This window comes from Bombyx mandarina, chromosome 03 (genome assembly GCF_030267445.1).
Source record: "Bombyx mandarina strain Sakado chromosome 03, ASM3026744v2".
Lineage (NCBI taxonomy): Eukaryota > Metazoa > Arthropoda > Insecta > Lepidoptera > Bombycidae > Bombyx > Bombyx mandarina.
In genome coordinates, this window is record NC_143210.1 from 7653094 (window position 1) to 7680789 (window position 27696).

Genomic DNA, 27696 nt, shown 5'->3' on the forward strand with positions numbered 1-27696 from the left:
ATTATACTTATTCTTGTACTATACCTTGCATAATTAAACAAATCATGGCTTATATTTCAACTTGACCACCTAGACAAACAAATAACTCGTAATATACAAAATATATAATTTTAAATGCTATTTTTCCCTTGATTTTTATGCCGGTTTTTATTTTCCATCTATGAGAATTTCGCCGTTTCCACCCTGGATAATGACCCTCGAGTATGCAGTATTGGACTCTTCGATCAGAATTCCTTCACTGAGGATACAAGTTGCACACGACGGAATACATAGTCGCGATTCGCCTCGCATGGCTGCCCCCAGCTCAGAAGCAAGGTATGAGAAAATGCACCTCTCTCCACGCGAACCGATCGCCGTCCAACGGAAGGTTGTTGAAAGGATCTCGTTGGGTTTTTTTTGTGAAGGATTACTGGTGGCCCGGAGGCCTTTCCATTTTCACTAGGACAGGTGGGCGAGCACGAGCTCAGTCAGGAGGGATGGGATTTGACAACAGCTGCCTGAGCACCTCTCAAGGAAACCTAACAACTCAAGAGCTTCTCGAATGAATCTTGTATACTAGTTTTTTTTATTGCTTAGATGGACGAGCTCACGGCCCACCTGGTATTAAGTGGTTCCCGGAGCCCAATAGACACCTAGAACGTACAGACCGCCACCGCCACTCGACACAGATACGAGTTCTAAGGTCTCAGTATAGTTACAACAGCTGCCCCACCCTTTAAACCGAAAGCCATTACTGTTTCAGGGTAGAAATAGGCAGGGTGGTGGTACCTACTCGTGCGGTCCTGGTCCTACCACCAATAATTTTGCGGGTTAGGTTTTTATTGCACGATGTTATTCCTTCACCGTGGAAGTCAATCGTGGACATTTGTTAATTACGTATTTCATTAGAAAAATTAGTATCTGCCGGCGGGATTCGAACACCGGTGAACGCTAGATACGAATGCACCGGACGTCTTATCCTTTAGGCCACGACGAATTCAAAACTAAGTCATGACATCGCACGTTCGGAAGTTCAACTCAGATATGTTACGCCTCAAAAAAGTTTTAGAAAAGCTTGAAACAGAATACGAAAATCGTCAATTTCTTCAGTGTTAAGACAAGTATTGCCTTCTTCCTTCAGTAGTCCAATATTCTAATTCGTTTCTTTGAAGTCTCTATGCCTAGACATAAAATTAAAACATTTTTAGACAAAGACAATATGGATATCATTTTAAATTATAATACTATGTACTCAGATTTTTTTAAGAGTAGCAAATACATTTATTAAATTAATAAGATTTCAAATCTGTGTGAATTCTAAGTTAAAGAAAAATACTTTTATTTGTTCTAAAGAACTTGTCTTTATTAGTGTTATTTTACAATTTAATAATTTAAAGTTGGTAACATTGTAGGACCTAGAATAAATTAATGAAATTTATTGCTAATGACAATTTTTTTGTGAAAAGACTATCACAAAACTTACAAGATCTATTAATAATTTAACATTTAATCACTCACAGCATTGTCAAGAGAGTATAAATTACATCACACAATACATTATGTACCAGGTACATATGTATTCACAAACAACAACTGCAAATGATTGTGTTGTGATTTGGAACTAACAAATACTTTAATATTATAGTGCAATTGTAACATTGCTGAATACATAACTGATCATACTGATTGGGCTAAATAAGAAGTAAATTCCAGAAATGTTATGGAAAATGCTTCTTATGGAATTTTCTATTACTTTAAAATTACTTGGTAGCAGATTTGAGATAGGCAATAAGGTCAGCACGCTCATTTGCCTTCTTGAGTCCAGCAAACACCATCTTGGTTCCAGGGATGTATTTCTTGGGATTCTCAAGATATTCAAAGAGAGTGTCGTCATTCCATGTAATGCCTGAAATAAAAATAAATAAATGAATTCTAAACATTTTTGAAAACTTCAATTTGATGCTTCTAATGGTATTTTCATGTTAATCTGCTAATCAGAACATGTTATGTTCATTAATGTCTTAATCAATCCAAATCATCCAAATGTAATATCAATCTACCACTTATCCTAATGAGCTAGCTCTCTTGTATAAAAAAATATCTATAATGTGAATGCATATATTTGGCCAGAAAATATGTACAGACAATAATCAGAAAGTTCAAGCTATTATATTTATTTATTTATTTCAACATGGGCATGAGCTCATAGTTTGATTGGTGTTATGGGGATACTGGAATTACTTATCGGCCCACAGACGTCCACTGCTGGACATAGGCCTCCCCACAAAGAGCGGTCCTGCGCTGCCTGCATCCAGCGGATCCTCGCGAACCTCAATAGATCGTAGGTCCATCTTGTGGGAGGCCTACCCACGCTACGTCTTCCGGTACATTCAACATTGATACCGGAATACATTGACAGAATGCTATCACCACACTGCTATGCAATGCTATCAAAAATAAGTAAGATTTTTAGCTGTGTATTTATTTACCCTTAGCTTTATTGGCATCGGAGTATGAGAATCCTGCAGCCTGGCCAGTTTTTCGGCCAAAGAATCCATGTAGATTCGGTCCTACTTTGTGTTTACCACCAGCTTCAACCTGTAATATTAAGGTTATACAAAAGGTTTTTTTTCTATATTTTATATCTCCCAATTTTTTTAATAATAATTCTTTGAAACATTAATTTAACATTAATTGTTTCACACTGAAAAAACCTGAATTGGTAGAATTTTTGATAAACCCATGTGTATCCCTTATAGTTGTGTCTTAGTATGGTTTATGATATAGACAATTCTCATAGCTGTTAAAATTAACACGTGGTCATACTTCTAACAATGACTCAGGTTTAGATTTATTTTATGTATGGTTTTCTCTTTATTTTATTATATTGAAATTTATATTCAGAATCCAAACAGACGTTTAACACCATTTTAAAAACCTTATAATTTTCAGATAGTTTAAATACAAAATTCCACTAAACATTTTTGACTTACAGTGTGGCACTGGGCACATCGTTGTACAAAAATTTTCTTTCCATTTTCAGCGTTTCCTGCAGGTACACCCATTTTAAATCTGCAGAAAAAAAATCAGAAGTTTAATATTTTAATCATCAACAATCTGGTGATTTTGATCATTTACATTAAGTTTTTTATTTGTATTGTAAGTACGTATATTTCAATCATAAGATAGAGCTTCATTTATATGTAATAAGGTACATATCTGAGCGCTTTATCTTATTACATAATATTAATCGGATTTTAAACTGCAACAACTAATTTATTTATGCTCATAGTGCTTACTTTTTTTGATTAATAATATTAGGGCAATTGGCACGATTTGTTTAGTTGGTTTAATTTTAATCACGCATGTGGGTCAGGATCAATGTCAGAAATTCCAAGGTACGATGGCACAAGGTTTCGTTATATGACATCATTACGTAAGTGGCAAAAAGTGGTTGAAAGTGCAAAAATCTTCTGGAAGAATTCATTTGGCTACGAATTACTGTTAAAATAACTAAAATACGATCTTTGTGTCGATAAGTTCAAAATTACACTCCAGAATTAAGGTTAAGTATATCCCCTTTATATGATTCATAACGAGATATTTATTGGAATATACAGATTACACGAAAAATAAATTTAAAAAAGGTTGTAGTTAATAAACTTACTTTTATAATTAATGTAACAGCCAAATTTTTTAGGTCTGCCAAAATCACCAAATTTTAGACACTTAATTGAGACAACGTGAATCGTCGCGTTGCTGTCACAGACTAATTTTCAGTTGAAGTGCAGTTTTTGCGCGATCTTTTCTTCCTTTAGTTTTTTTCTGCATGGCAATCGAATTTCATTTTCTTTTTGAGAATGTTTTACAGCCCTGGATGCGAGTCTTTATGAACCGATTGGCTTTTTGCTTTGCAATTTTTGCCAGCGTCAAGTATATTTAATTTCCATTTACATTAAAAATGAATAAGAGTTATCTGAAATTATATTCAATTAAATTTAAATCAGATCTTTCAGTAAAATGGTTGGAATTGAATAAAATTTCAGTGGATTTTATAATAAGAACCCAGGAAGCCACGTCCAATAACTTTGTTTCATTGTCCATAAACGGATAAGCCATGATTTTCAGTTTTAATCACCACAATTCCATAGATCATTTGAAAATATAGTTTAAAAACGAGACTAAGAATGATAGTTTGAACAGCACTAGTATACACAAAAGCTTAAGTTTTAAAGTTAACGTCCATAAATTTTACATCTAGTATTTTTTTTATTAGTAAGCTTTATTCAATGGAAAATGATCAATTCATCAACTAGATTAGTCTCTATAATTAATAGCAATTTTTCTCAGCATACTTCACTAGAACTACCATGCTTACACCAAATACTAATGAGACTATTTAGTGCCATTTAAGTACCTATTTTAGAAAGTCTATTAATATTTTCGGTTTGCTATTTAAATAAGTTGGTCATCGTTTATTTTTAATCTTCATAATACAAATCTACCAACACAACGAAAACACAGTATTTTTTTATTATTTTTTAATAATTTTTTACTGGCTTGGGAAAATACAGTAAAATTGTGGACAGCCACAGATAATACACATTACGAGAGTAGGTAACAAAATCGATAACAAAGACGGAACTGCGCAGTCGCCGCTCACATCTTCTCTGCTAGTGACTTATTATGCCCAGATAGGGCTACACTACACCACATTGCACGTGAGAATTAGGGTGTGGTTATCGGTGGTATTTCCAATGACACTACATCCCTGGTTTCATACATTGCACTTGTTCACATAATAAACGGCCTCAAAAAAAAAGTAATAGAATTAAAGTTACTTGACCTTGTATTTTTAGATACCAGTAGAAAAATCCTATTCCATAAATCCGAATTTAAGGCAGTATATAATAACAGGGTTGTAGTCGGGCGCTTTTTAAAATGTTATGTGATGAGAAAAGTTTTAATAATTTGCACAATACAATTGTATCTATTTATTTTGCAAGACTAATAACATACCTTTGAGCTGAATTCCAACCAACCATTGAAACCAACTATCTATTACTATTTTGGTCATAATGAAACCATTGAACCTCCGTTGGGGATAGTTGATTGGCTCGTTGAGCCAACCGAAACCCGGTTGGTCAGCAACTCTCTTCCGATCCTCGAAGGAAACAATCTTATAAAAGAACACGGAGGTTAGGCAACCCATTCTGCGCGGAGCTCATCGCTTCGATCAATATCGCTACGTCAGCGTTACGACCATTTTTTTTTGTTTTTATGGTTGAAGGATTACTGGTGGTCCGGCGACCTTTCCAGTTTCACCAGGACAGGTGGGTGAGCAAAAGCTTAACCAGGAGGGGTGAAATTTGCTAACAGCTGCCCGAGTACCTCCAAAGGAGACCCAATAACTCAAGAGCAACTGCTTCGCGACGTTACGATCACTGGGCCTTTCGGTCTGCAGGATAGATGGAGCTCGCCTAGACAGTACCGTCAACTCGGGTCCCCGAGATATTCCGCTGAGTCAGTGTCTTTAGGAGAGTACAGTCATCTCTGACATCCGTAGTATAGAGTAGGATTTGCTTTGGCCGTTCCCAAGAAGGTATTCGCAGCGGACTCTAAGCACTTAGCGGGCCAGGATAAGAGTGAAATACTTGCTCTTTTATAGCACAGAGCCATGCCACTGTGCCGGCTCATGTCAACGTCGAGGCAGTCCATCGGAGTCCGGCACGGCACTCGGACACGCATACAATAAATAATTACGAGTGATATGATTTTCCTTTGAGACTGACCCACACATAACTCCGTACACCACGAAACATGAGTGAACGATTCAGAAGCTTTTATGTAAAATATATCCCTTTAAATCAATACTTTCGACCGCCGTTTTCAGCGTGTGTAATAACAAAACTAGATATCACAGCGAAGTATTTGTTATTCGATATTTGTTTAAATAATATTATATTTTTGAGGACGACTCCCCGTCGTCACAATTTACAGCAATATAAATCTAGGAAAAATGAAAAACTGTGAATTTTTTAACTATGATTTACTGTAATATTAAAAAGCCAATTAATTCATTTCAATAAAATTAACATTCTTGGTTGTGTTTTACGGCTTAGGGCCCAATTTCAACGATGATCGAAGTTAACAACAATATTTTTGTTCATAGCTAGGTTAATTTTATTATGAATAGGTAAATAAGCCCTAAATTACATTTACTAAAAAGTAACTAAATAAAAAAAGGTTTCTTTGTATACCTACTATGATGATAAGTTTGTTTACTGCTAACAACGAGATTGCCACTACTACGAATTGATATTTTCATGCTTCTGAGGATGTGTTTAAGTAGTCACTCTTTATGAGTTAACGTAAAGTAAATGGGATTAGGTATTTTATGCTTTATGCTTCATTTTACTTGAAAATGGGACCTCTATGTACTATCTCATTTTCAGCCCACACGTTTCTTCCGTGAAAGACCGAAGTTATCAAAATTGTGTAGAAATATGCAAATTAGGTACCTTCTGTTTTTCTTTTTTAGTCTAACTATACATTATGATTTTACAGTTGTATGATAGTCAAAAATTACAGAATATGGATATGTTTCCTTGTTCTTATTAAGTTTAGGTACATATCCGTACAAAATATTTCAAGACGAAAGCTTGTGGTTGGCCGAATGTAATGTAATTTGCCTATTTTATGTAAGAGAAAGTTTAGTTACATATATTGTTAATCTTACAATGTTATCCCAGTGATCTCGTTCTGGCAGGTTGTAGATTGTGCTCGGGGACTTGACAAGGGTCACCCTGGGTCGACGTTGGAAAATTGATTCGATACAAGGAATCCACAAATGAGGCAACGAATCACAATTAAATGGTCTTAATTATAAATCCTAACCGTTCTGTGTTACCAAATTCAATGCTCAGCCAGTCGATGACGTGTCTATAGTTTAAATTCAACAATTACGAGGTTCATTTATTTGTAACCAAATTTGTATTACTATGGAAAAGCTGTATCGGAAAGTGAAGGGTCGCCGAAATTTCATGAGCGGTTTGATTTCCCGTGGGATATTTATTATGGCTTATTTTTGATTGAAAGGAAGCCCTTTCATAAACTTTAGGGGCTTCTATCTTTTTGTTCAAAATTAGGGGCTCTAGGTTTCTCTCACAAAATAGATTATGTTTTAAAATAAAAGAAGGTAAATCTAAATTATGTAATCATAATGTTTGTGTTTATCTACTAGTAAATTAATCTTATCTTATCCGAAAAACGCTTCGCCAAACATTTTAATCGATTATCCAATTATAGGGACAGGGTTTTTAAAACTAGATCAATGATTAATTTTACGCTTGGTAATTTGGGCCTTGGACTTCGTTTCAATATTATATAATTTAAGAGTTATTCTGTAATTTTGATTAAAGATTTTTATTCGTGGATAATTCTTACTGGTAACCTGCCTATTTCTACCGCGAAACATTAATGCGTTTCTGTTTGAAGGGTGGGACAGCCGTTGTACTGTTAAACAAAGACTTGGATCTCATGTTATTAGGTGTGTGGCGGCATTTCCATTGTCGGTGTCTATGGTAACCACTTAAGACCCGGTGGGTTAAGGCTCGTCCACCCATGAGCAATAAAAAGGATTTCAGTATTTCAATATAAGCGTAGCTCGAGGGCCAATGCTAATTTACGGTTAATCAATTTTGCGCAACCTGTTTGACATCCGATTCATTTTTTTTGTTGAATGTGGTTCGCGCGATCTTTAGGCTGGATACTTATACCAACCAGTGCGGATTCGATACGTCCAGAATAATACTGGAACTAATTATGCAGATTCAGAAATTTTGCGAACTTTATTTTTATTACACGATGTTATTTTCCATCGTCTAAGTCTTTATGAACACGTGTTAAATACACATGTAACTACTTAGCACCAGAGTTCGGATCTAGTTTGCTTATTTGCAGTAAAAAAAACTTTAATAAAGGCACATCATCATCATCAGGCTACAAACGTCCGCTGCTGAACATAGGCCTCTCCCAAAGTTCGCCACAATAACCGATCTTGCGAATCCAACGGAGTTCTGCAAGCCTTACCACCACGTGGGAGGCCTACCCATGCTTTCCGGTGCGCGGTCAACACTCACTATAACCTCCTTTTACGATTCGATCTCGTGTTTACTTTTTTCTTTAATAAGGTCGTTAATGAAGTCGTCGTGACCTAAAGATAAGACGTCCGGTGCATTCGGATCTAGCGATGCACCGATGTTCGAATCCCGCAGGCGGGTACCAATTTTTCTAATGAAATACGTACTTAACAATTGTTAACGATTGACTTCCACGGCGAAGGAATAACATCGTGTAATAAAAATGAAACCCGCAAAATTATAATTTGCGTAATTACTGGTGGTAGGACCTCTTGTGAGTCCGCACGGGTAGGTACCACCGCCCCGCCTATTTCTGCCGTGAAGCAGTAATGCGTTTCGGTTTGAAGGGTGGGGCAGCCATTGTAACTATACTGAGACCTTAGAACTTATATCTCAAGGTGGGTGGCGCATTTACGTTGTAGATGTCTATGGGCTCCAGTAACCACTTAATATCAGGTGGGCTGTGAGCTCGTCCATCCATCTAAGCAATAAAAAAAAGGAAGATTAAAAAATAAAAGTAGTTTTAGATATGTTTACGACTAGAAAAAAGGAAATTATGTTCATTATCTTTCCATGTTTTCATGTAAAAGTATGTGATGTGATATTTGTAATTGTCAAATCATTTGTCATATTTATTTTTTCTGTGCGCAATAGTGAAGAATCGCTTTTGAGGGCGATTTCTTAATGATGATTAATAATAACAAAACTAAAATGCATTTAAGAACTACTTACGTAATAAACTATTTGAAAAACAGGAATACTTTTCGACTATAATTTCGCATATAATTTCGCTTTCGAATGAAAGATTGCAAGTTGCAAACCACATAGTCGCATCTTCGAATGAAAATGCGCAACGCTCACAATATCGCGGGCCTTCGGTCCGATTTAATTTTGTAAATCGCATTTTGGTATTGCACTACCTTGCAAAAATATATTCTTTGATCTGAAGCAAAATTATTGCTTCCTAGGAATTCCCCTCATTCGCTTATATAAATTACACTAGATGATGACCGGTTTTTTTTTTATAACGCCATCTTGTTGTGTCTTTAAAGCGGTTAGCTGCCCTCAATTAAGAAAAATAGTATTATTATTCGCCAATAGATATCGGGAAGAGTTGATTATTGAAAACACGAATAAAACAACATTTTCTGAAAATAAATCGTAGCTAGATCGATTTATCGCCCCCGAAATCCCCTGTATACTAAATTTTATGAAAATCGTTGGAGTCGTTTCCGAGATTCAGATTATTTAAGTAATAAGAATTGCTCGTTTAAAGGTATAAGATTAATGAAATTGGAATAAATAAGCATATTTACTTACCGTTAATTAAAAATACAATTTGCCTGTTTCATTCGACACCTAACACAATTTAATAATAAATAAAAATAGCCTTTACTAGTTTCTGTGTGTAATGGATAAACAGGTATGTAATACTTGAGCCAACAAGCTAACTAAATGTATTACTATTGTTTTGTACTGTATTTGCGTTTACGACAGTTTTATAGGGACGTTTCCGCAAACATTCCAAAACGTTCGGTATTATTCAAGCTTGTGTCCGTCCACCAAACGAACACTTTATAAGCAAGAATTTGAATAAATTGTTGCCGACGTAGCTATTAAGAGGTTTTAGCTCCGAGTTTACGATCTGGATCTTCTGATAACAGCGAGTATAAAATTCGTTTTCTCCGTTTTTAGTTATACTATATCCATCTAATTGTTTCCGAATAAAATTTTCTTGTAGAATACAAAGTAAGATTTTGTTTGTAAAGTTTGTAGTAAAGGTTTGTTTTAATAAACATTTTAGAATTGGTTTTATTCGTAGATGTACAGCTTTATTTATTTGATAGCCTGAAAAAATTATACATATTAATTAGATCGAAATACATTTCATTATTCTTGCTCTCAGTAAGGAATATAATTATAATGTTAATGAGAACCTGGGTTTGTTCAAACTTAATTTCTCCTCCTCCTTCTCCTCCTCATATCCGAATGGTGTTTTCTCAATTAAATTTATCTTTTAATTAATTATTTAAGAAAATTAGACAATTTGTTTGTGATGCACAAATATAAAAGGAATCTGTAAACATTAAAATACCTAAAGCTCAGAAATGGAATAGAATATGTGCTAAAGTACCTCAGACTAATGTACTTTTCAAGCTTTTCGTCCGTGACGTGCGATCTGAACTAGATGAACAGTAGCTTAGGCGTATTCTTTTTCAGGGCTCATATTCCCCATACCGAATTTCGTAAAAATAGGGTTCAGTGGTTTTGATAACCTTAATAATAATAATAATAGAGCCCTTTATTCGGATAACAGATATACAAATTAAGTTTCTTATATTACTGCACTTATACTGATATATGTATGACGGAGAAGAAACGTCCGTAGTGTTTTTAAAAAGTGTGACGTCAGCACCGCTGACGTCGCGGTCATCACTTTCTTGACGAATGACTCATGTTTGGGTTTCCGAAACAAAACTTCACGAGAACTTCACGAAAACTTCGTATATTGCACGAGAAGCATAACAACGTTACAAAGATATCCGTACAGTACAACGGCTCGGACACGAATCAATCAGTGCTTTTTTTTTTTTTTTTTTATGATTGAGAGATTACTGGTGGCCCGAAGGCCTTTCCAGTTTCACCAGGACAGGTGGGCGAGCAAAGGCTCAGCCAGGAGGGGTGGGATTTGCTAACAGCTGCCCGAGCGCCTCCGAAGGAGACCTAACAACTCAAGAGCAATTGCTTCGCGAATGAATCTACTACCGGATCGGAATCGCGACCCGCTGAGAAGATCCGGCGAGAAACTCAGCGGGCTGATGCATGGGCTAGGTTGCACGTCGACCTCTTTGTCGAGTTCGACGAGTACGGTTACTGGGGTCCCTAAGCCTGCTCCTAGTATTAGAGCTGAAGGCATCTAATGCAAAGGTTATTGGATCTGATGGATCCGTAAGGACGTGTCTAGGGCGTCGACGGTGACTGGCTCCTGCATGATCAGGATTCGGTGAGTAGTCAGCGGCGGCAACGATAAGGTGATTATCATGACGCATAGCCTTATCGAAGTACCGTTCCGACGCTGACTTCATGTACTTCTGGATTGATTCAAGGCCCAGGTCGTCGTGTAGGTCAACGTTCCTCACGAACCACGGAGCTCCGACGGCTAACCTGCAAAAGCGGGATTGTAGAGATTGAAGGGTGTCTATGTGTGTGCGGGCCGCGTGAGCGAACACCACACTCGCGTAAGTCATGACGGGCCTTATGCAAGTTTTGTAAAGTGTCACCTTGTTCCGAAGGGACATTTTACTCCGCTTACAGATCATGGGATAGAGTCTGCCGAGAATGAATGCGGCACGGTCGCGGACTGTTTTTATGTGTGGGCGGAATGTCATGGATGCATCCAGGGTGACTCCCAGGTACTTAACCTTCCTGACCCAGGGTATAGGTTAGCCGAAGAGGGTGATCGGGGGAGTGATATTTCTCCTCCTGATGCGGGAGGAAATAAGCGGTGAGTTTCCCCTTTGAAATAACACTGCTGTGCTTTTCGCCGGGTTGATGTCTATGCGCCATTTTCGGAACCACTGTCCGAGGGCTAACGCTGCGCTCTGGAGTTTACTCGCGCTTAGGGACTTGTTTCTACTTGAGTAGTAAACGGTTGTGTCGTCAGCGAATAAGGCTAGCTGGGTCGGCGGCGACCGGGGAATATCATTAATAAATAAACTAAATAGGAGCGGTGAGAGAACGGAGCCTTGCGGCACTCCATCCGTGAGTGGTCGCGGGGAGGAGCGGGTTCCCTCTACTCGATATCGAAAAGAGCGGTTCGACAAGAAGTCCCGTATGATGAGCACGAGACTATCCGGCACGCTCATGTTGAATAGTTTGAAAATCAAACCGTTGTGCCAGACTTTATCGAACGCTTTTGCGACGTCGAACAAGAGAGCTCCCGTGTATAACGGTTTTGGTCGATTAAGTCCCACAAGAATGTGCTCCGTGAGGCGGTGCACCTGTTGTACGCATGAGTGATTTGCACGGAATCCGAATTGCTCATCGATGAGAATGCCCTTAGATGAGACGAAGTCTCTGAGGCGTTTGTAGAGCAGACGCTCATACAGTTTGCCTAGAGACATGAGGAGGCTAATCGGGCGATAACTCGTCGGATTATTTTTTGGTTTACCGGGTTTGTGTATGCCGATAACGTCCGCTTCTTTCCACATCGTGGGAAAGATACAGTTAGCCATAGCGGCATTGAAAATAGATGCCAACATCACGATGAGTTGGACGGGTAAAAGTTTAATAACGCGGTTAGATATACCGTCGGAACCGGGAGCCTTGCGAGGACGTAGGTCTTTGATCAGGTCTTTAACTTCCATTGAGGTGACGGGCGGTAACGCGTCCAAGGGTGGCAAGGAGGCTCTGCGTTCTACCTCACTGTCTACTAATTATACATGAACAGGGTCCGCGGATTGAATGCTGGGCATGCACTGGGCTTGCAATGTATCGGCCAGCAGTTCTGCTTTTTCGTCATCATCGAACGCCGCGAGTCGGCCTGAGGGGCCTACGAGAGGGGGCATAGTTACTACCGTATCCGATTTGAGAGTACGAGCTAAGCGGTAGTAAGACCTTTGAGAGGGCGCGAGTCCTTCTAAGAAATCAGACCATCTGGCATCTCGGACTTCGGTGATGCGAGACTTTACGTCGCGTTGTAGGGCACGCATTCGAATACGATTTTCCGCGGTAGGATACCTATCGTACGCACGGATCGAGGCGTTCTTAGCTCTAAGGAGTTCCCTAATATCATCGGGCAATTTGAAGCGGTGAAGGAAGTCCTCCGCTACAACTTGCTTCGATGACCTATCTAATGTCGAGGTGATGTGTGACGTTACGATGTCTATGGCTTCAGCGGTATCCTGAGGAGACGGGATAGAGTCCGGACTAAACGGAAGCGATGGTGGATCAGATTCAGTAAGGCTGATGCCCAGCGTGTGCCAATCCACCACAGTCCTCGTGACGGGAACGGAATCGGGAGCGCGACCGAGCTTCATAATGACGGGACGATGGTCTGAATCTAACTCTGAAACTACTTCAATCGAATGTAAGCGCAGAGTTACGTTTTTTAATAACGCTATGTCGAGTATATCCGGGCGATGCGCGATATTTAGCGGGTAGTGAGTCGGGGTCAGCGGAGCGACGATATCGAAGGCGAGATCATCGACTAACGCGTCGAGGCGCCTGCCATTAGGGGTTGAGGTGTGAGAGTTCCACCTGACGTGTTTACAATTTAGGTCACCCGCCAGAATGACAGAGCTTCTCATGCCGAGCAGCGCCTCAATATCACTACTTAGAACAATTTTATCCGGTGGAAGATAAACGGACGCGATAACGATCGGCGCGTGTCCAGTCAGTGAGATTCGGCATACTGATGCTTCGATGTTAGAAAGCGCGGGGGGGTCGAGTGGGACGTAATGCAGGGCTCTTTTATAGTAAATGACGGTACCACCACCACGAGCAGTGAGCCTGTCGTTCCTAACCATGTTGTAGTTCGCGATTTTAGGGTCGCGGCGCGCGGGCTTAAGCAGGGTCTCCTGCACCAAAAAGATGTCAATTTGATGGTCACGCAAAAAATCACAAACCTGATCACGTTGATTTGCGAGACCGTAAGCGTTAAAAAATCCTATCGTTACGGATAGGGGCTTGATTCTACTTATGTACGCCATTGATTATCGGCGGAGTGAGGGGAGGACGTACGTATTTAACGACGCGTATACGTCAGCGTATTCTTGCACAACGGCGATGAAGTGTTGTGCAGTGGAGGCGGCGCGAATGGCGTCGCCCAAAGCATTAACGCGATCAAAGTTAATCGACTGAAAAAAGTCGATCGCTAGAGCGAGATTGTCGGACGCGGTCGGAGGGCAGGTCGCGGGGGAGGGACGAGTCGCGGGGGAGGGACGTATCGCGGGGGTGGGACGAGTCGCGGGGGAGAGAGTTGTAGCCGTGTTCGTGAACGGCAACGGCTTAGCCCAGGCCGAGACGCTGGGCACCGACGCCGGCACGAAAGCAGGCTTAGCCTTCGGCACAGAGGGTGCCGTGGCTTTGATGTCTGGGCCGAAAGCTCGGAGGCGGTTTTGGCGGGCGACGCGGCGATTTATTTTAGGGGCTCGGGGGCAACCACGGTAATTCGCGGGGTGACCCTGTGTTCGGCACAGGACGCAGCTAGGCGGTTCCGTAGCGGTTTTTTGATCGCGAGTGCAAAGGCTCGTGGCGTGATCGCCCAAACACTTGACGCATCGGGAGCGCGCGTGGCAATTACGGGAAGAGTGCCCGTACAACTGACAGTTATGGCACTGGCTCGGAGTGCCTTTTTTATGGGGGGTTTCGACGGTTATTCCGGAAAGCCTACAGACTGTTCGTGCGTTGAAAATTTGCTTGCCCTCGGGGGTAGGCTGGAGAGCGACGAGAACCATATGGTATGGCTCCCTCCCGCGTCCTGTGTGCATGCGGTGCACGGAATTGACCGGCAGACCTTGTTCTAGAAGGTCGGCCTTGACGAGATCGGCATCTAATTCCTTTGGGATGCCGCGTATGACCGCGCGAAGTTCACGCTCCTCCTGAAGCGTATAAGTGTGGAAACTTATACGCTCCTTTCGGAGGTAGCTTGAGAGGGCCCTATGGTCATCGGGTGTCGTTAACTTAATTTGAATCCCGTTCGCGAGGTTACGGGCGCTGATAAAATTAATTTTTTTGGCCTGAAGGGCCAGGGAAACTCGGTCCCAAGCTGCCTTCTCTTGAAGGATTACCGGGGGAGGGGTCTGAGTTTTATTTTGTGCCACTGGACGCGGCGACGGTGTGGCACGGGCAGGGGGAGCGACGGGAGTCGGAGGGCGAGGGCGCGACGCGTTCGCGTCTTTACTAATTTTAGCGGCCGCAGGAGCTCGGGACTCCGCAGCGCGCTTCTTACCCTTTTGTACCAGGGTGAATCCATCCATCGATGAGGCGGGGGCGAGGTCGACCTCCATGTCTGAGTCAGAGTCGGAGGACGAGGAGGCAGCAGGCTCGGGAGCAGGCGACCTACGGGCAGATGCAGGACGTCCGTCGGACCCTACGGAACCCGCGGATGATCGCGCCAGGGGAGCAGCGGCCACGGCGGACGACGCAGCAGTTTTACCCACTAGTATAGGCGACGCGGGAGCGGCAGGCATGGCGGACGCTGCGGTGTACGACGCGGGAGCGACGAGCACGGCGGAATCCGCGAGAGGGCTCACGGCGTGATCGGCCTTGAAAGCCAGAAACTCAGAAGTGAGCTTTGGGTGGCGAAGTCGGAGGAATTCTGAAAATAAAGCTTCCATGATGTCTGACCCAGGTGGGGCTGTCCCGGGTCTTAAACACACTCGCCTTGCGGCGAGGCCCCAACTTCTCGGTACTTAGCGGTTCGATTGAACACAGGTGGCGATGCGGCACAATTACTGCAGGAAAAAGAAAGAACAACAAAAAAAGGAAACAACAAAAATAAACCAAAACAAAACAAACACTTCCAGGAACACACTTTGTCGGCAGATGTGCCACGAACAAAAGCCGGGTGAACAAAGGCCGGGCTAACAATAAAACCAGGCGAACAATGGCCGGGCGATTGAGTGGTCGGTGAGCACGTCCGCAGGCGGCGGATGCTTCTGTCGGACTCCTCAATCAGTGCTAGACAGCACGGCCGTATTTATGGGGCTTCCTACCCGTGAGCGTGTTGACACGTTTTAAACACGTGAGCGTGTTTACACGTTTTTCAAACACGTGAGCGGGTTTACACGTTTTTCAAACACGTTTTAAAGTATTGAAATTACAATAAAAGGAACTGTTTAACATCAATTTCTTATCACAGAGTAATTAGTTGATGATCAGTAGGTAAATAGTCATATTTGCGCCGACATGTATATATAAGTATTTTAGAAAATTAAAATTGGTGTATTTGGTGCTTGTTTACTCTCTGTATGTCCGTTTGCCAGTTGGCAAAGGCCTCCTCTAACCTACTCCATTCTGATCTCTCTCTGGCTACTCTACTCCATGTTATGCTCGCAACCTGCCTGATATCATCGTCCCATCTTTTTTGTTGCCTGCCTCTTTTCCTCTTGCCTTCCCTTGGGTACCAATGTGTAGTTATTTTGTTCCATTTTTCTTTTCCTCTGACCATGTGTCCCGCCCACTTCCATTTTAGCCTTTTTATTTTTAGAGTTACGTCTTGTGTCTTAGTCTTTTTCCTAATGTTAGTGTTTCTTATTTTATCCTCCCTTTTTACTCCTATCATGCTTCTTTCCATTGCTTGTTGGCAAATAGCAATTCTATTGGTTATGTTTTTTGTTAAGGCCCATGTTTGACTTCCATACATTAAAATTGGTAGAATGCAAACATTGAGTAGTTTGCCTTTTGTTCCTATATGAAGATTTTTATCTTTCATTATTTCTCTTAGACCCCAATACCTCTTCCAACTGTTTGCAATTCGTCTTTCGATCTCTTTGTTTATATTATCTTTAGGTGATATCAGCTGTCCGAGGTATATATATTCTTCGACATAGGTAATTTCTGACTTGCCTACATTTATGCTGCTTTTGGTTCCGTTGGTCATTACTTTTGTTTTTTCGGGATTTAGTTTTAGTCCTACTTTTTCACTCTCCGAGGCTAGTTCGTTTAACATTCTATTTAGGTCTCCCGGTGTTTTTGCGAATAACACAATGTCATTGGCAAATCTTAAGTGTGTTAGTGTGCGGCCGTCTATATTTAAACCCAGATTCTCCCAATCAAGGCTCCTGAAGATCATTTCCAAAACAGAGGAGAAAAGTTTTGGAGAGAGAGGATCTCCTTGTCTTACTTCTTTTTGTATCTTAAACGAATCTCCTTTCTTTTCTAGCTGAATGCACGCCGAGCTGTTTTTGTAAACATTTCTAATCAATTTTATATATTTTTGTTCTATCCCTTGTTCTCTTAACGCCTCCCAGATGCTTGCATGTATTAATGAGTCAAATACTTTGGTGTAATCGACAAATGCTAGATAGTATATGAGTTGATATTCTGCATATTTTTCAATGATTTGCCTAACAGCATGGATATGATCAAGTACTGAGTAGTTTCTTCTAAAACCTGCTTGTTCTATTGGCTGTTGCTCGTCGAGTTTGCCCTCCATTCGCTTGAGCAAGATCTTTGCAAATATTTTGTACAGGTTGGACATTAAACTTATGGGTCGGTAGTTTCCAATATCGTACTGATCACCTTTTTTGTACAGAAGGATTATGTTGGATTTAGTCCATTGCTGGGGAATCGTTTCTGTGTTGATGATATCGTTGAAGATTTCTTTGAGAATAGGTGTTATTGTTTGTTTCGCTTGTTTTAGTACTTCGTTACTTATTCTGTCGGGTCCTGGATCTTTATTGTCTCTTTGGGTTTCTATAGCGAATTCTATTTCATCCTGTATGATGCTGGGCACGGATGAGATTTCCAACAACTCTATTTCCTTTTCCTCTATGTTGTTTTCATATAATTTCTTGTAGTAAGATCTAGCAATTCCTAATATTCCTTGCCTTCGATTTTCCTTCAAGCTATATAAGCTTAATAGATACCAAGATAACCTTAATACATACAAATCAAATAATTTGATTACGAAACATAATAACGAGTACATGTTTCTAATATAGTTCGAAATATGTTTACAATTTTACGATATTTAAAATAAAAAAATATATTTTAACTTTATAATTTTATGAATTTGATTTCTGTATAAAGTATACCTATTTGTGCATTGGCAAGACTAATCAATGTACTGGCGATTGTGAATGTGGCGAAGTGCTTCGCAATGTTTTCCATTCTCATGAATAACCATGAACTGCCTATCCATCTCGTCTATCTCGTCCATGTTATTTTGTTACCGGAATAGAAAACAATTGTACCTCCTGAATTATACAAGCAAACTGCATTACCACCAAAAGGTGCTATGTCGTTTCATTGAAAGAAAAAAATAAGTCCTGGTTTTAACAACAAAATAATAAATAAAAGTTTATATTATGTCTAATAACAGAATGGTTCCTTTACAGTAAGCGTAGTTGAGTTTATAGCCGGATCTTTTCAGTGGGTCGCGTTTCCGAACCAGTGGTAGATTCTGCGAAGCACTGCTTTCGCTAGGGTCAGTGTTAGCAACACTCTCGGTTAGAGCCCCGTGAGCTCACCTACACGTCAAGGAGAAGCTGAAATAGCCTCTCAAGGCTAAAGTGCATAGGTAGGGAAAAAAAAAACAAAAAAGCTAATTTGAAAATTTTTCAACATCATGTTTGAAGTTTCCAGGTGATTAAGCTCTTTCTCAATTAAAGCGGGCATTTGATAGCGGATTACGAGTATTATTACCATATATATGATTGTACAAATTTATGTGTATTCATTGCATAACTAGAGTTTTTTTAAATTCATTTCTGCAAGCAAATAGAAATGGTCCAGTTATTTTATAACTTTTTATTTTTTATTGCTCTTGTAGGCAGACGAGCATACGGCCCACCTGATGGTGAGTGGTTACCGTCACCCATGGACTTCAGCAATGCCAGGGGCAGAGCCAAGTCGCTGCCTGCAAGCCGCTGCTCTCAAGTTTATTTATTTTTGCCCAAGAGCTTTGTTAATGAATTCGTCATAAAATGCGGAAATGTTTCTCATATCACAAGTTTGATCTATTCATGGACTTTTTGTACTTTGATCTCTAACATGTTGATGAGCTCATTTTTACGTTTTACTGCTGGTGGACCTCTGGTGATTTATTTCGATGTAATTTACGGTGTCGGGAATCTCGTTCATGCGAATGGGCTTTACGAAAAATAAGCGACATTATTGTTAGGTTTTTTTTTTCTCTATATTACGCACGTACATTTATTTGACTCAAACTTAGGATTTTTTGTATTATGAGAACTAAAGATTGAAGAGACTGAGAATATACACACATAATTATGTTTAAAGATTAAGATATAGTAGATATTGAACAACCAGAAACAAATAAACCTCTTCGTCAAACGTTGCCCGCTGAGTTTCTCGCCGGATATTCTCAGTGGGTCGCGTTTCCGATCCGGTGGTAGATTCTGTGAAGCACTGCTCTTGCTAGGACCAGCTATAGCAACACTCCAGTTTGAGCCCCGTGAGTTTACCTACACGTTAGGGTGAAGCTGAAATAGCCTCTCAAGGCTATCAGCATAGGCAGGATTTAAAAAAAAAGTCAAACGAATTTTTGCCTGAAGTGAGAATCGAACCTACGACTCCCAGCTCAGCAGTCAAGGACGCTACTTACTGCGCCACCGGGCTAGTCAAGTGAAAACAATTAGATAAAAATCTACTATCCAATTCTTCGATCAATAATACTACTAGATTACGGATCACGAACAAAAATAAGACGCTCAAGTGGCCACGTTTGCAAGCACGAGAACATCTTCATTTCTTAGAAAAAAGTTTAATAATGTCAACTACTTCAGTTTATTATAAACCTTAATGCTGAAACATAAAGTTTCATTACCATTGCAAAATATATTTATTAAGGTCCTTTCGTCAGAGAAAGGATATTATGAAATAAATTTAAAATGTCGTTTGAAATTAAAAGGTTATCAGTACAAAAATAGTTATTCTAAAATGATACTTACCTTCTAAGTTATAGGGTTAAAAACATTTTGTTTACGATTTCGTGCTTATTGTATTGTTGAACTAGATGTAGTTCTTGGTATCACATTTCAATGCTCAGAACACAGTAAGTATTGAAAGACGTAGAGTTTCAGAATATTTTTGTTTTGTATGGTGGCAAATATTTTTGACCGATTCAAAAAAGTAGTACATAGATAGTATTTTAGGTTGCCGCTATTGCAACAAATAGGTAATAAAAAATAAAATTTAATGAAGTAAAAAAATATGAAAGGAATCAAGAAACATGTTTTCGCGTATTCTTTATACAGAAGCAATTAAAATAGTAATGTAGGTTAAATTAATTACCTTTAAACAGATTCAGCTTGTTATAAAGCTGTCTTTTAGAACTTATTTTTATATGAGCGGTTTCTTTTTTACAAATATAATGTAATCTTACATCAATGAATTTTTCAACAATCAATTTAATTAGACTTATTGTATGGCTGTGTTCGTTTCCCCCAGAAAACAAATCCTTTTCAATATATGCATTTAAAACATTTACACATATAAAGTTTTTATCAAATTTTTTTTCCATTGATTTGCCACCACTCATGCGAAGACAGTTGCGTATAACACGTTCGGTTTTTATGCATATATCAAACACATCGTTTGAAGCATAACATAAACCACCCATATCTCTTACATCTATTAATTTGTGGAACCATAATTTTTCTTTAGCGCACAAAACCATTTTACAGTCCTCACAATTAATTTTCTTAACAAGGCTACTGACTACAAAACCAGAAATGTAACCTACTATTTGCGGAACAATATCTGAAGTTGGATTATAATCCAGTTTTTCAATCAGTAGAGTGCAATTTGTCTGATATTTATAAAAACTCTCTTTTATGGATCTATTGTTTAAAATTTCTGCAGAACTTAAATTTTTCTCCTCGGCTTCTTCAAAACGGTAACCTATTGACAAGCTATTAATTTTGTTGAGTGATGATGATCCGGATAAAATTGGTATATTCTCTATAGGTATACAGTTTCCGGTAAATTTAGAGCCCAGTTCTAAATGAGACAGCAGTTTTTTAAAACTGGTTTTAAATTGTCTAGTGTTGGGATTATTATTATGTCCATTTTGACTTCGTATGCTCCCAAAAAATAGCTCGACATGGTCTTGGCTGAGTTTATATGTTAACAAAAAAGGAAGAATGTCAGTTGCAACTAAAGTTTTATACAAGTAAGTCAGACTGTTGATGCACACTAATAGTCCTAATAACCCAGTATTATTCTGTGTTTTGATAAGGAACACTTTTTTAGTTGAAAACACAGTTCTTATATCGGTACCGACTTTAACAGTTCTTTTATTTGTAACATTAATTGCTAATGGTAATAAATAATCTTTAATTTGGGACAAGTATGACAATATTTTTTGTGAATTACCTTTCTTCAAAGGGTGTTTGTATCCAAAGCCCTTAAGGTTTCTAGTATTTAGGGTATCAAAAAGGTCATTTAGTATCTTAATAAATTCTACTGTGCTTTCTGATTCTTTAAATGCGGGAATATTTAAGGTTTTATTACAAAAGTCTATAGCTTTAGCAACGCTTCTACTAAGAAGTTGCGTTGCTAATTTCACGTTCATTATTTGATTTTTAAAATGGATATGTCTATGTGAAAGTTTATTCGCCAAGTGTAAGCAGTTTTCTTCTTGCAGGTTATATAATTCCGATAAATATTGCCATCTAATTGATTTTTCACCAGTATATATTACTTTTTTAGATTCGAAGGTGTTTTGCATCAGTTTTAACATATGACACGCGTCTAAAAATACAACAACATCATAATCAGCACTAGGGTGTTTGAAATCAGTTTTTAAGTTTTTTAAATCATCCAACACGCAACCCAATGTTTTCATTGTTGCAATATTGCTTTTGCAGCCATCAAACGTCACAGAACGAATTTGCACACCGGTTTTATGGCATTTTTCTAAAGTCATCCTTATTAGATTCGCCTTCATATCTGCCTTAATACTGTCAACGAAAAAATAAGCTAATGGTAGTTTCCAGGAATCATTGATTGCAACTAACATAAAAACATAAGCTTGGGTGGCCATTTGGCTACTGTCGTCGCTACCTAAGCCCATATCCACTAGGCCTTCGTAAATTTTACCTGTCCATATCTTTTGCCTCCTAATAGACATTTCGTCAGCAACTAAAGCACATAAAATAGTTTTATCACTTGATTTTACTTTCTCCTCAAGCCTATTTAACGTTTCGTTGCAAAATCCAGGTTCCGCATTTACACTTCGATACCATTCATATAATGTACGGGGGTGGGGTAAACATGTATTAAACATTTTACGTACATATTATGCATATTATGCAGATGGCGAGTAAAAATGCAGCGTTAAAGCAAATTTTCTCGCACCTGGAGGATATTTTATGAACGGCCTAGTACGATTTTTTTTTATTTTTAATGTACATTCCATTGAATAATTCTGCAACTTCAACATTTTTTGCCAAATCGAAAAATGTTGAATCATCAATGGATTGTTTCTTTTGAAGAAAATTAATTATGTTTTTTAATGAACAATTTTTCTTAGTTAGTCGCTTATTTGCTTTTTGTAAATTATGTATTTTCTTAGATTTAGTATCTATAATTCTACGAGATGTTGTCAATTTCTTTTTAAGTACCCTTTTCTTGGAGTGTCACAAACAGGTATTAAATCAGATAATGATGCATCAGGAGATTTAAAACCAACGGCATTAGCCCGAGGCACGTTACGTATTTCCGTAGTATCTTTAAAACTTAAAGTTGCTGAAGATGTGGCCTGTAAAGAAACATACGCAGCTTGTTAAAAACATTTAAAAAATATATCTATTTAATGAAATAGTTTATCTACATCTACATTAATATTATAAAGAGAAAATATTTGTTTATATGTTTGTTTGTTGGAATTGAATAGGCTCCGAAACTACTTGAACCGATTTAAAAATACTTTTACCGTTAGATTTAAAAAATCTTACCTGATTTGATAAAGCTTTCGTCAATTCTGAAGTTGTAGCTGATTGTACTTTTATTAGTTCGTGAATCTAAAAAAAAAGTAATAATCAACTAACTATTTTATCAAAACGTTATCTTACAACAACTATTTTAATATTTAATGATAGTTACCTGCAATTTTGGAACCGCTGTTTTTAGTAATCTACGCCTTTGCATATTTCCAGTTATGTCGAATTTGTCAAAATGAATCGAACATATTCTAGAATTTTTAAAAGGGCTGTATATTTCTTCTCCTCTTTCTTTCGCGACAATAGACACCCATTCAACACAGCGAAATGGGTCACTAGGAAATCTACAAACAAAAATAACATTATAAAATAACAAAACTACTCCATTAATTCCCTGTTCAAGAATAGGTGACGCTTGATACAATAGTTGGTGCGTTGTGGCAAACATTGGCCAAACAATTACAATATCAGTTAATTAAATTATATTTACTATATAACACTGTTTAATATTTTATGAAAAAACTTAATGATATAAACTTACCGAAAAAAAGATATTCCTTCCAAAACCTGGGTGTTACGGTGGTTATTTACACAGTTTTTGAACGCGCACTGCGGCATTTTGACGTCTTAACGTTGGCTATGATTGGACCATACTAATTTGAAATAAGACCACAAATTTATTTGTGGTCTTATTTTTCGGGCCGTTTTTGAAGCGCTAATCGGTAATCTAGTAGTATTATTGATCGAAGATCCAATTGGTATACATCCTTTCAAACGTTTGGGTCAAAATTAGATGGTATGGTTAGATGGATGGTATGGATGCAGGGTTAGAAATTGTGCAGCCAGGAGGGATATGTGTGAAAATAATGATAGAATGGACAGATTACAAGGAAAGAAAAGAAATAATTACTACTACTTACTAATCCACAACTTTAACTCGTGACTTCAGTATTCATTATACATATTAGCGATATTCACATTTAAGTATATTTAATAGGTTAAACTTACTGGACTTGTTTGTCGTGTTGTATTCCCCATCTTAGAAACAAACAAAAAATAATTCTTTTTAATTTGAAATGATAAAGAAGAAGAAACTTTTAATGATTAAGAATCGAAGAAGTAAAACAACTTATTTGTATATTTTAATATGTTTTATTGCGTTACATTTGATTCTTTTTAAAATTTTAATGTTACTAAAAATAGGATTTTCTTTTTTAAGTGTCGAATGAATACACCAAGTTGTCGTATTCTAGTATGTATATACATACTTTCTACATAATTAAAAAATATTACATGGTGGCTGATGACTATCGCTTTTAACATTGATCAATAATTATTTACCGTATTAGGGCTAACTCATAAGAATTGAGCTTACATGGCCGGTTATCGAAATCTTTTTACGGTCTTCGTATGTAGAATTTTCGACATGATAGTGAGTGGTTACAGTTACTCATACCAGGAAGAAAGTAACGCTTGCATTTTGCGTAGTAAAACCCTTTGCCTACTTTTGATAAGAAAATTAAAATCTCTGTAAGCGCCTTATGAAATTGAATAGTCAATAGTGTTTCGATAATACCGTTGTGGAGACAGACATTTATACAGTTTATTCGAACAAAGTTTCCTCTTAGTTTCTTATTGTTTTAAACTATTTTAAAGAAACATAACTCAGTGAGATCCTTTTTATAGTATTAAAACGTGAATATCTTATAATATTTTAACTATTTCTTGTTCATAATGTTCCTTTGTAAATTATTCAACCCACATTAGAAGAGTAGTTTTCATGAAATTGCAGTGTTGTGTTGCAGTTGGCAATGATTACTTGTTAGAGTGATTTAAGAAAAGTATGCAAGTACATATTTTAAAACAGTAATTACTAAATATAAAAGTAGGAAATTATGGCCGACAATAGAAGCACTATTACAAAAATCGGTATGACAAACTGAGCAGGATTCGTAACGCGGTATCAAATCGGGGAAAGAGTTAGCTTCGCACGACACTCCACAATCACGAACCATGATTAGCTCATCTGAAAGAAAAAAAAAAAAATTTTATTAATTTAAATCTGTTAATTTAGTGAAGTCACTAAATTTGTATCGAAAATAGATGTAGCAATTTGTTTATTAATTCAAAATTAACCCACTGTTACTCTTGATGGTTTTTGAAATGCATGTGTTGTGCCCTTTCCGGCAGTACTTCACTGTTGTCATCTTATCAGGCATCCAGCAAGTCGGATCACTAACAGAGCTACAGGCATAGCATATTCTAGTGTTGTGCAGTGATGCTACTTGTGTATCTCCAGCTCTAGGCATTGCATGATTCTTAAATGATACTCCGGTTTGCTTGTCAAGCTTTGCGTTTTTCGTGTCATCTACAAGTACTTTCTTCGTTTCAGTATTTTGTTTACGATTGAGACGATCAGCATTTTTTCTGTATACGACATTGACATCGCTTGAGCTCAAATGTTTTAATTGTTCAGTTTCCGTGAACGATTTTATCGGTATACATTTTATAAGCTTTTCGGTAACAGTAAAGTAAACCATTGATTTATCTAATTTAGTTCTTCTACTGTCTGCTTCCTCTGAAGATGTGAGTTCACATTCAACATTCTCGTTGCTTGATATTTCATCTACTGTTTGTGGATTATTTGAATTTAATAAATACGAAATATCGTTATTAGTATTTTCAACTTCGTCATTTTTTATATTTTCAAAATGAATATCACGAAGATTTTTACCAACACTCTCATTATTGGTGGTTGCTGCGGAAATATTTCTGTCGGTAATAGGGATTTCGTTATTTTGTTGCTGCTGTAAATATTGATAAAATATATTTTCAGTTGTAGCAGAGTCACGTAAATTAGTTTGCGCTTCGAAATATTTACTAGGCTGTGGTTGGATTTGCTGATATTCGTTTGCTGGTGAAATGTTAAAAGTATTTTGATGGTTGTTCGAGGACTTGACCTGTGCTCTGAATGAAGGGATCCATTCGTTGTCATTATCCCCGAAATGTAATCTTTTGGGACAAGGCCTGGATCGCTTACGAGCACCGGTCATTGGGAAAGGCCAAAACGATTTATTGGCTTGAAAATCTTGATTTCTAACCGAATAACTTCCATCGTCCATTGAACCTGCATAAAAAAAAAACAATTGAAGAGTGCTGAAGACTTAACAGACATTGAGAAAAAAAAATAACCTCACCAGATTGAAATAACGAGTATAAAAAAAGTAGTAGGCTTAAAATTTTCTTCATAGCTGTTGATCTTTTCAGAAAACACTTTCTACACGAGAGTCAGAAAGTAAAGTGAAAAATGTTTTACCATTTAATAAATGTGATTTCTGCTCTGGTATTGTATTGCATTGTTAAAAGCTGTAAGCCAATATCAATCTATTGTAGGTTTGCGTTCAATGGAAAGGTATTTTGTGCAAACAATGGATGTTCCGGAAAAATGGCTTTCATTGTTCCACGCATCTTGCAAATATCTTACGAACATTATTGTATTGCGATTACGAATAGGGAACTTGCATGTAATAATTTATAATGTTTAATTATAAATTTAACTATATATTACTAATATTACTATTACTATATATTACTAAAAAAAAAAAAAATATATATATATGTATATATTAGATATTGACCTATGTAGTCGTCGCCTTTAACTATCCAGAAAGCTAATGTAATTTTTTCATAAAATTTTTTTTATTACTATCAACCATAATATGTACTCAAGGTATCATTGCATCTTTGGCAGCGCATTGGTAAATATTCCATGCTTTCTTGAAGAAGTTAACTGTACGGAAGCTAACTCTTCAAAGGCATTTTGTACTGTCTCGGGTATCGAACTTTCCCTACCAAGAAGTTTTCTAAATTCTGGAAAAAGTAGAAATCTCTCGGTGCAAGGTCTGATGACTGTAAGGTGGATTATGTAAAACTTTCTACTCCATTTCTGGTAGCTTAGAGAGCGTATGTTATGACGTATGATGTCGAGCGTTGTCGTATAGGAGCAGCGACTAACTTAGACAGGCCCGAGATTCGCGAGCTTCTTTAACATTGTGGTGGTGTCTTTACCACATCCGTGGTAATTCTGGTGCTGCTCTTTTAATATTTTTTTAATAATTGAGTGATTAATGGTGGCCTGGAGGCCTTTCCAGTTTCACCAATACAGATGGGCGAGCAAGGGCTCAGCCAGGAGGGGTGGGATTTGGTAACAGCCACCCGAGCGCCTCGAAAGGAGACCTAACAACTCAAGAGTAGCTGCTTTGCGAATGAATCTACTACTGGATCGGAATTGCAACTCGCTAAGAAGATCCGGCGAGAAACTCAGCTGGATGATGCTTAGGTTAGTTGCACGTCGAAAGTGTTCGTCGCGCTGGCGATTGTTCACTTTGTTACCCATTTATCAAGTTTTTTTACCTTGCCAATTTCACGTAAATTGATCAATATTATTTTGATGCTAACGTTGAAAGCTGCTGCTATTTCAGTAGTAGATTGAGTATCGTCAACTTCCACTATCGCCTTTAATTCGTCGTTGTTGAGTATAGATTTAGGGCGACCACGGGGTTCATTTTTTAGGTCAAGATTTCCATGTCGGAAATTCATTTCCGTTCAAAACAATAGCGAGTCTTGCGTTCGTTCGTATGTTTTGTATTGTAAAACGGCAACCTCATAGGTAATAATTTACATATTACATATTCACATTGATATGACACTACCTAAATATAATACTGCGTTCTCTAGATTAATCTTTAATAGACAATAAACCACAAATCCCGGTCGTATATCTGAGAGAAGTTTTGTACGTTGGAATTAATAAGGGTCGGTAAATAGATCCTTTACGTATTATACGAACAGGTGCTGACAATACGGATCTATGGACCCAGAAATATACGGATGGTTTGAGTACATATCTTGTTACTACTACTATTAAATAAATAATGAAATGT

General features: G+C 38.1%; 4 protein-coding genes across 4 annotated transcripts; all 4 read right to left on the bottom strand.

Annotated features, from left to right (window-relative positions):
• Window positions 1-1315: 1315 nt before the first annotated feature.
• LOC114251849 (cytochrome c) lies at window positions 1316-3785 on the bottom strand. Its single transcript, XM_028186245.2, has 4 exons — window positions 3647-3785; window positions 2973-3051; window positions 2469-2577; window positions 1316-1885 (listed from the first exon to the last, which is right to left on the bottom strand). Exons 2-4 carry the CDS (start codon window positions 3042-3044, stop codon window positions 1740-1742), a joined length of 327 nt encoding a protein of 108 aa, XP_028042046.1. The 5' UTR covers window positions 3045-3051; window positions 3647-3785; the 3' UTR covers window positions 1316-1739.
• Window positions 3786-13813: 10028 nt separating this feature from the next.
• LOC149503279 (uncharacterized) lies at window positions 13814-15792 on the bottom strand. The gene has a single exon (XM_089740060.1). It carries the CDS (start codon window positions 15458-15460, stop codon window positions 13835-13837), a length of 1626 nt encoding a protein of 541 aa, XP_089596186.1. The 5' UTR covers window positions 15461-15792; the 3' UTR covers window positions 13814-13834.
• A 6389-nt stretch (window positions 15793-22181) lies between these two features.
• On the bottom strand, window positions 22182-23479 carry LOC149503280 (uncharacterized). The gene is made up of 3 exons (XM_089738357.1): window positions 22917-23479; window positions 22769-22834; window positions 22182-22572 (listed from the first exon to the last, which is right to left on the bottom strand). The coding sequence occupies exons 1-3, from the start codon at window positions 23199-23201 to the stop codon at window positions 22417-22419; spliced, it is 507 nt and encodes a 168-aa protein (XP_089594483.1). The 5' UTR covers window positions 23202-23479; the 3' UTR covers window positions 22182-22416.
• Window positions 23480-24431: 952 nt separating this feature from the next.
• Window positions 24432-26091, bottom strand: LOC114251847 (uncharacterized). The gene is made up of 2 exons (XM_028186243.2): window positions 24894-26091; window positions 24432-24779 (listed from the first exon to the last, which is right to left on the bottom strand). Exons 1-2 carry the CDS (start codon window positions 25873-25875, stop codon window positions 24586-24588), a joined length of 1176 nt encoding a protein of 391 aa, XP_028042044.2. The 5' UTR covers window positions 25876-26091; the 3' UTR covers window positions 24432-24585.
• Between the last annotated feature and the right edge of the window lie 1605 nt (window positions 26092-27696).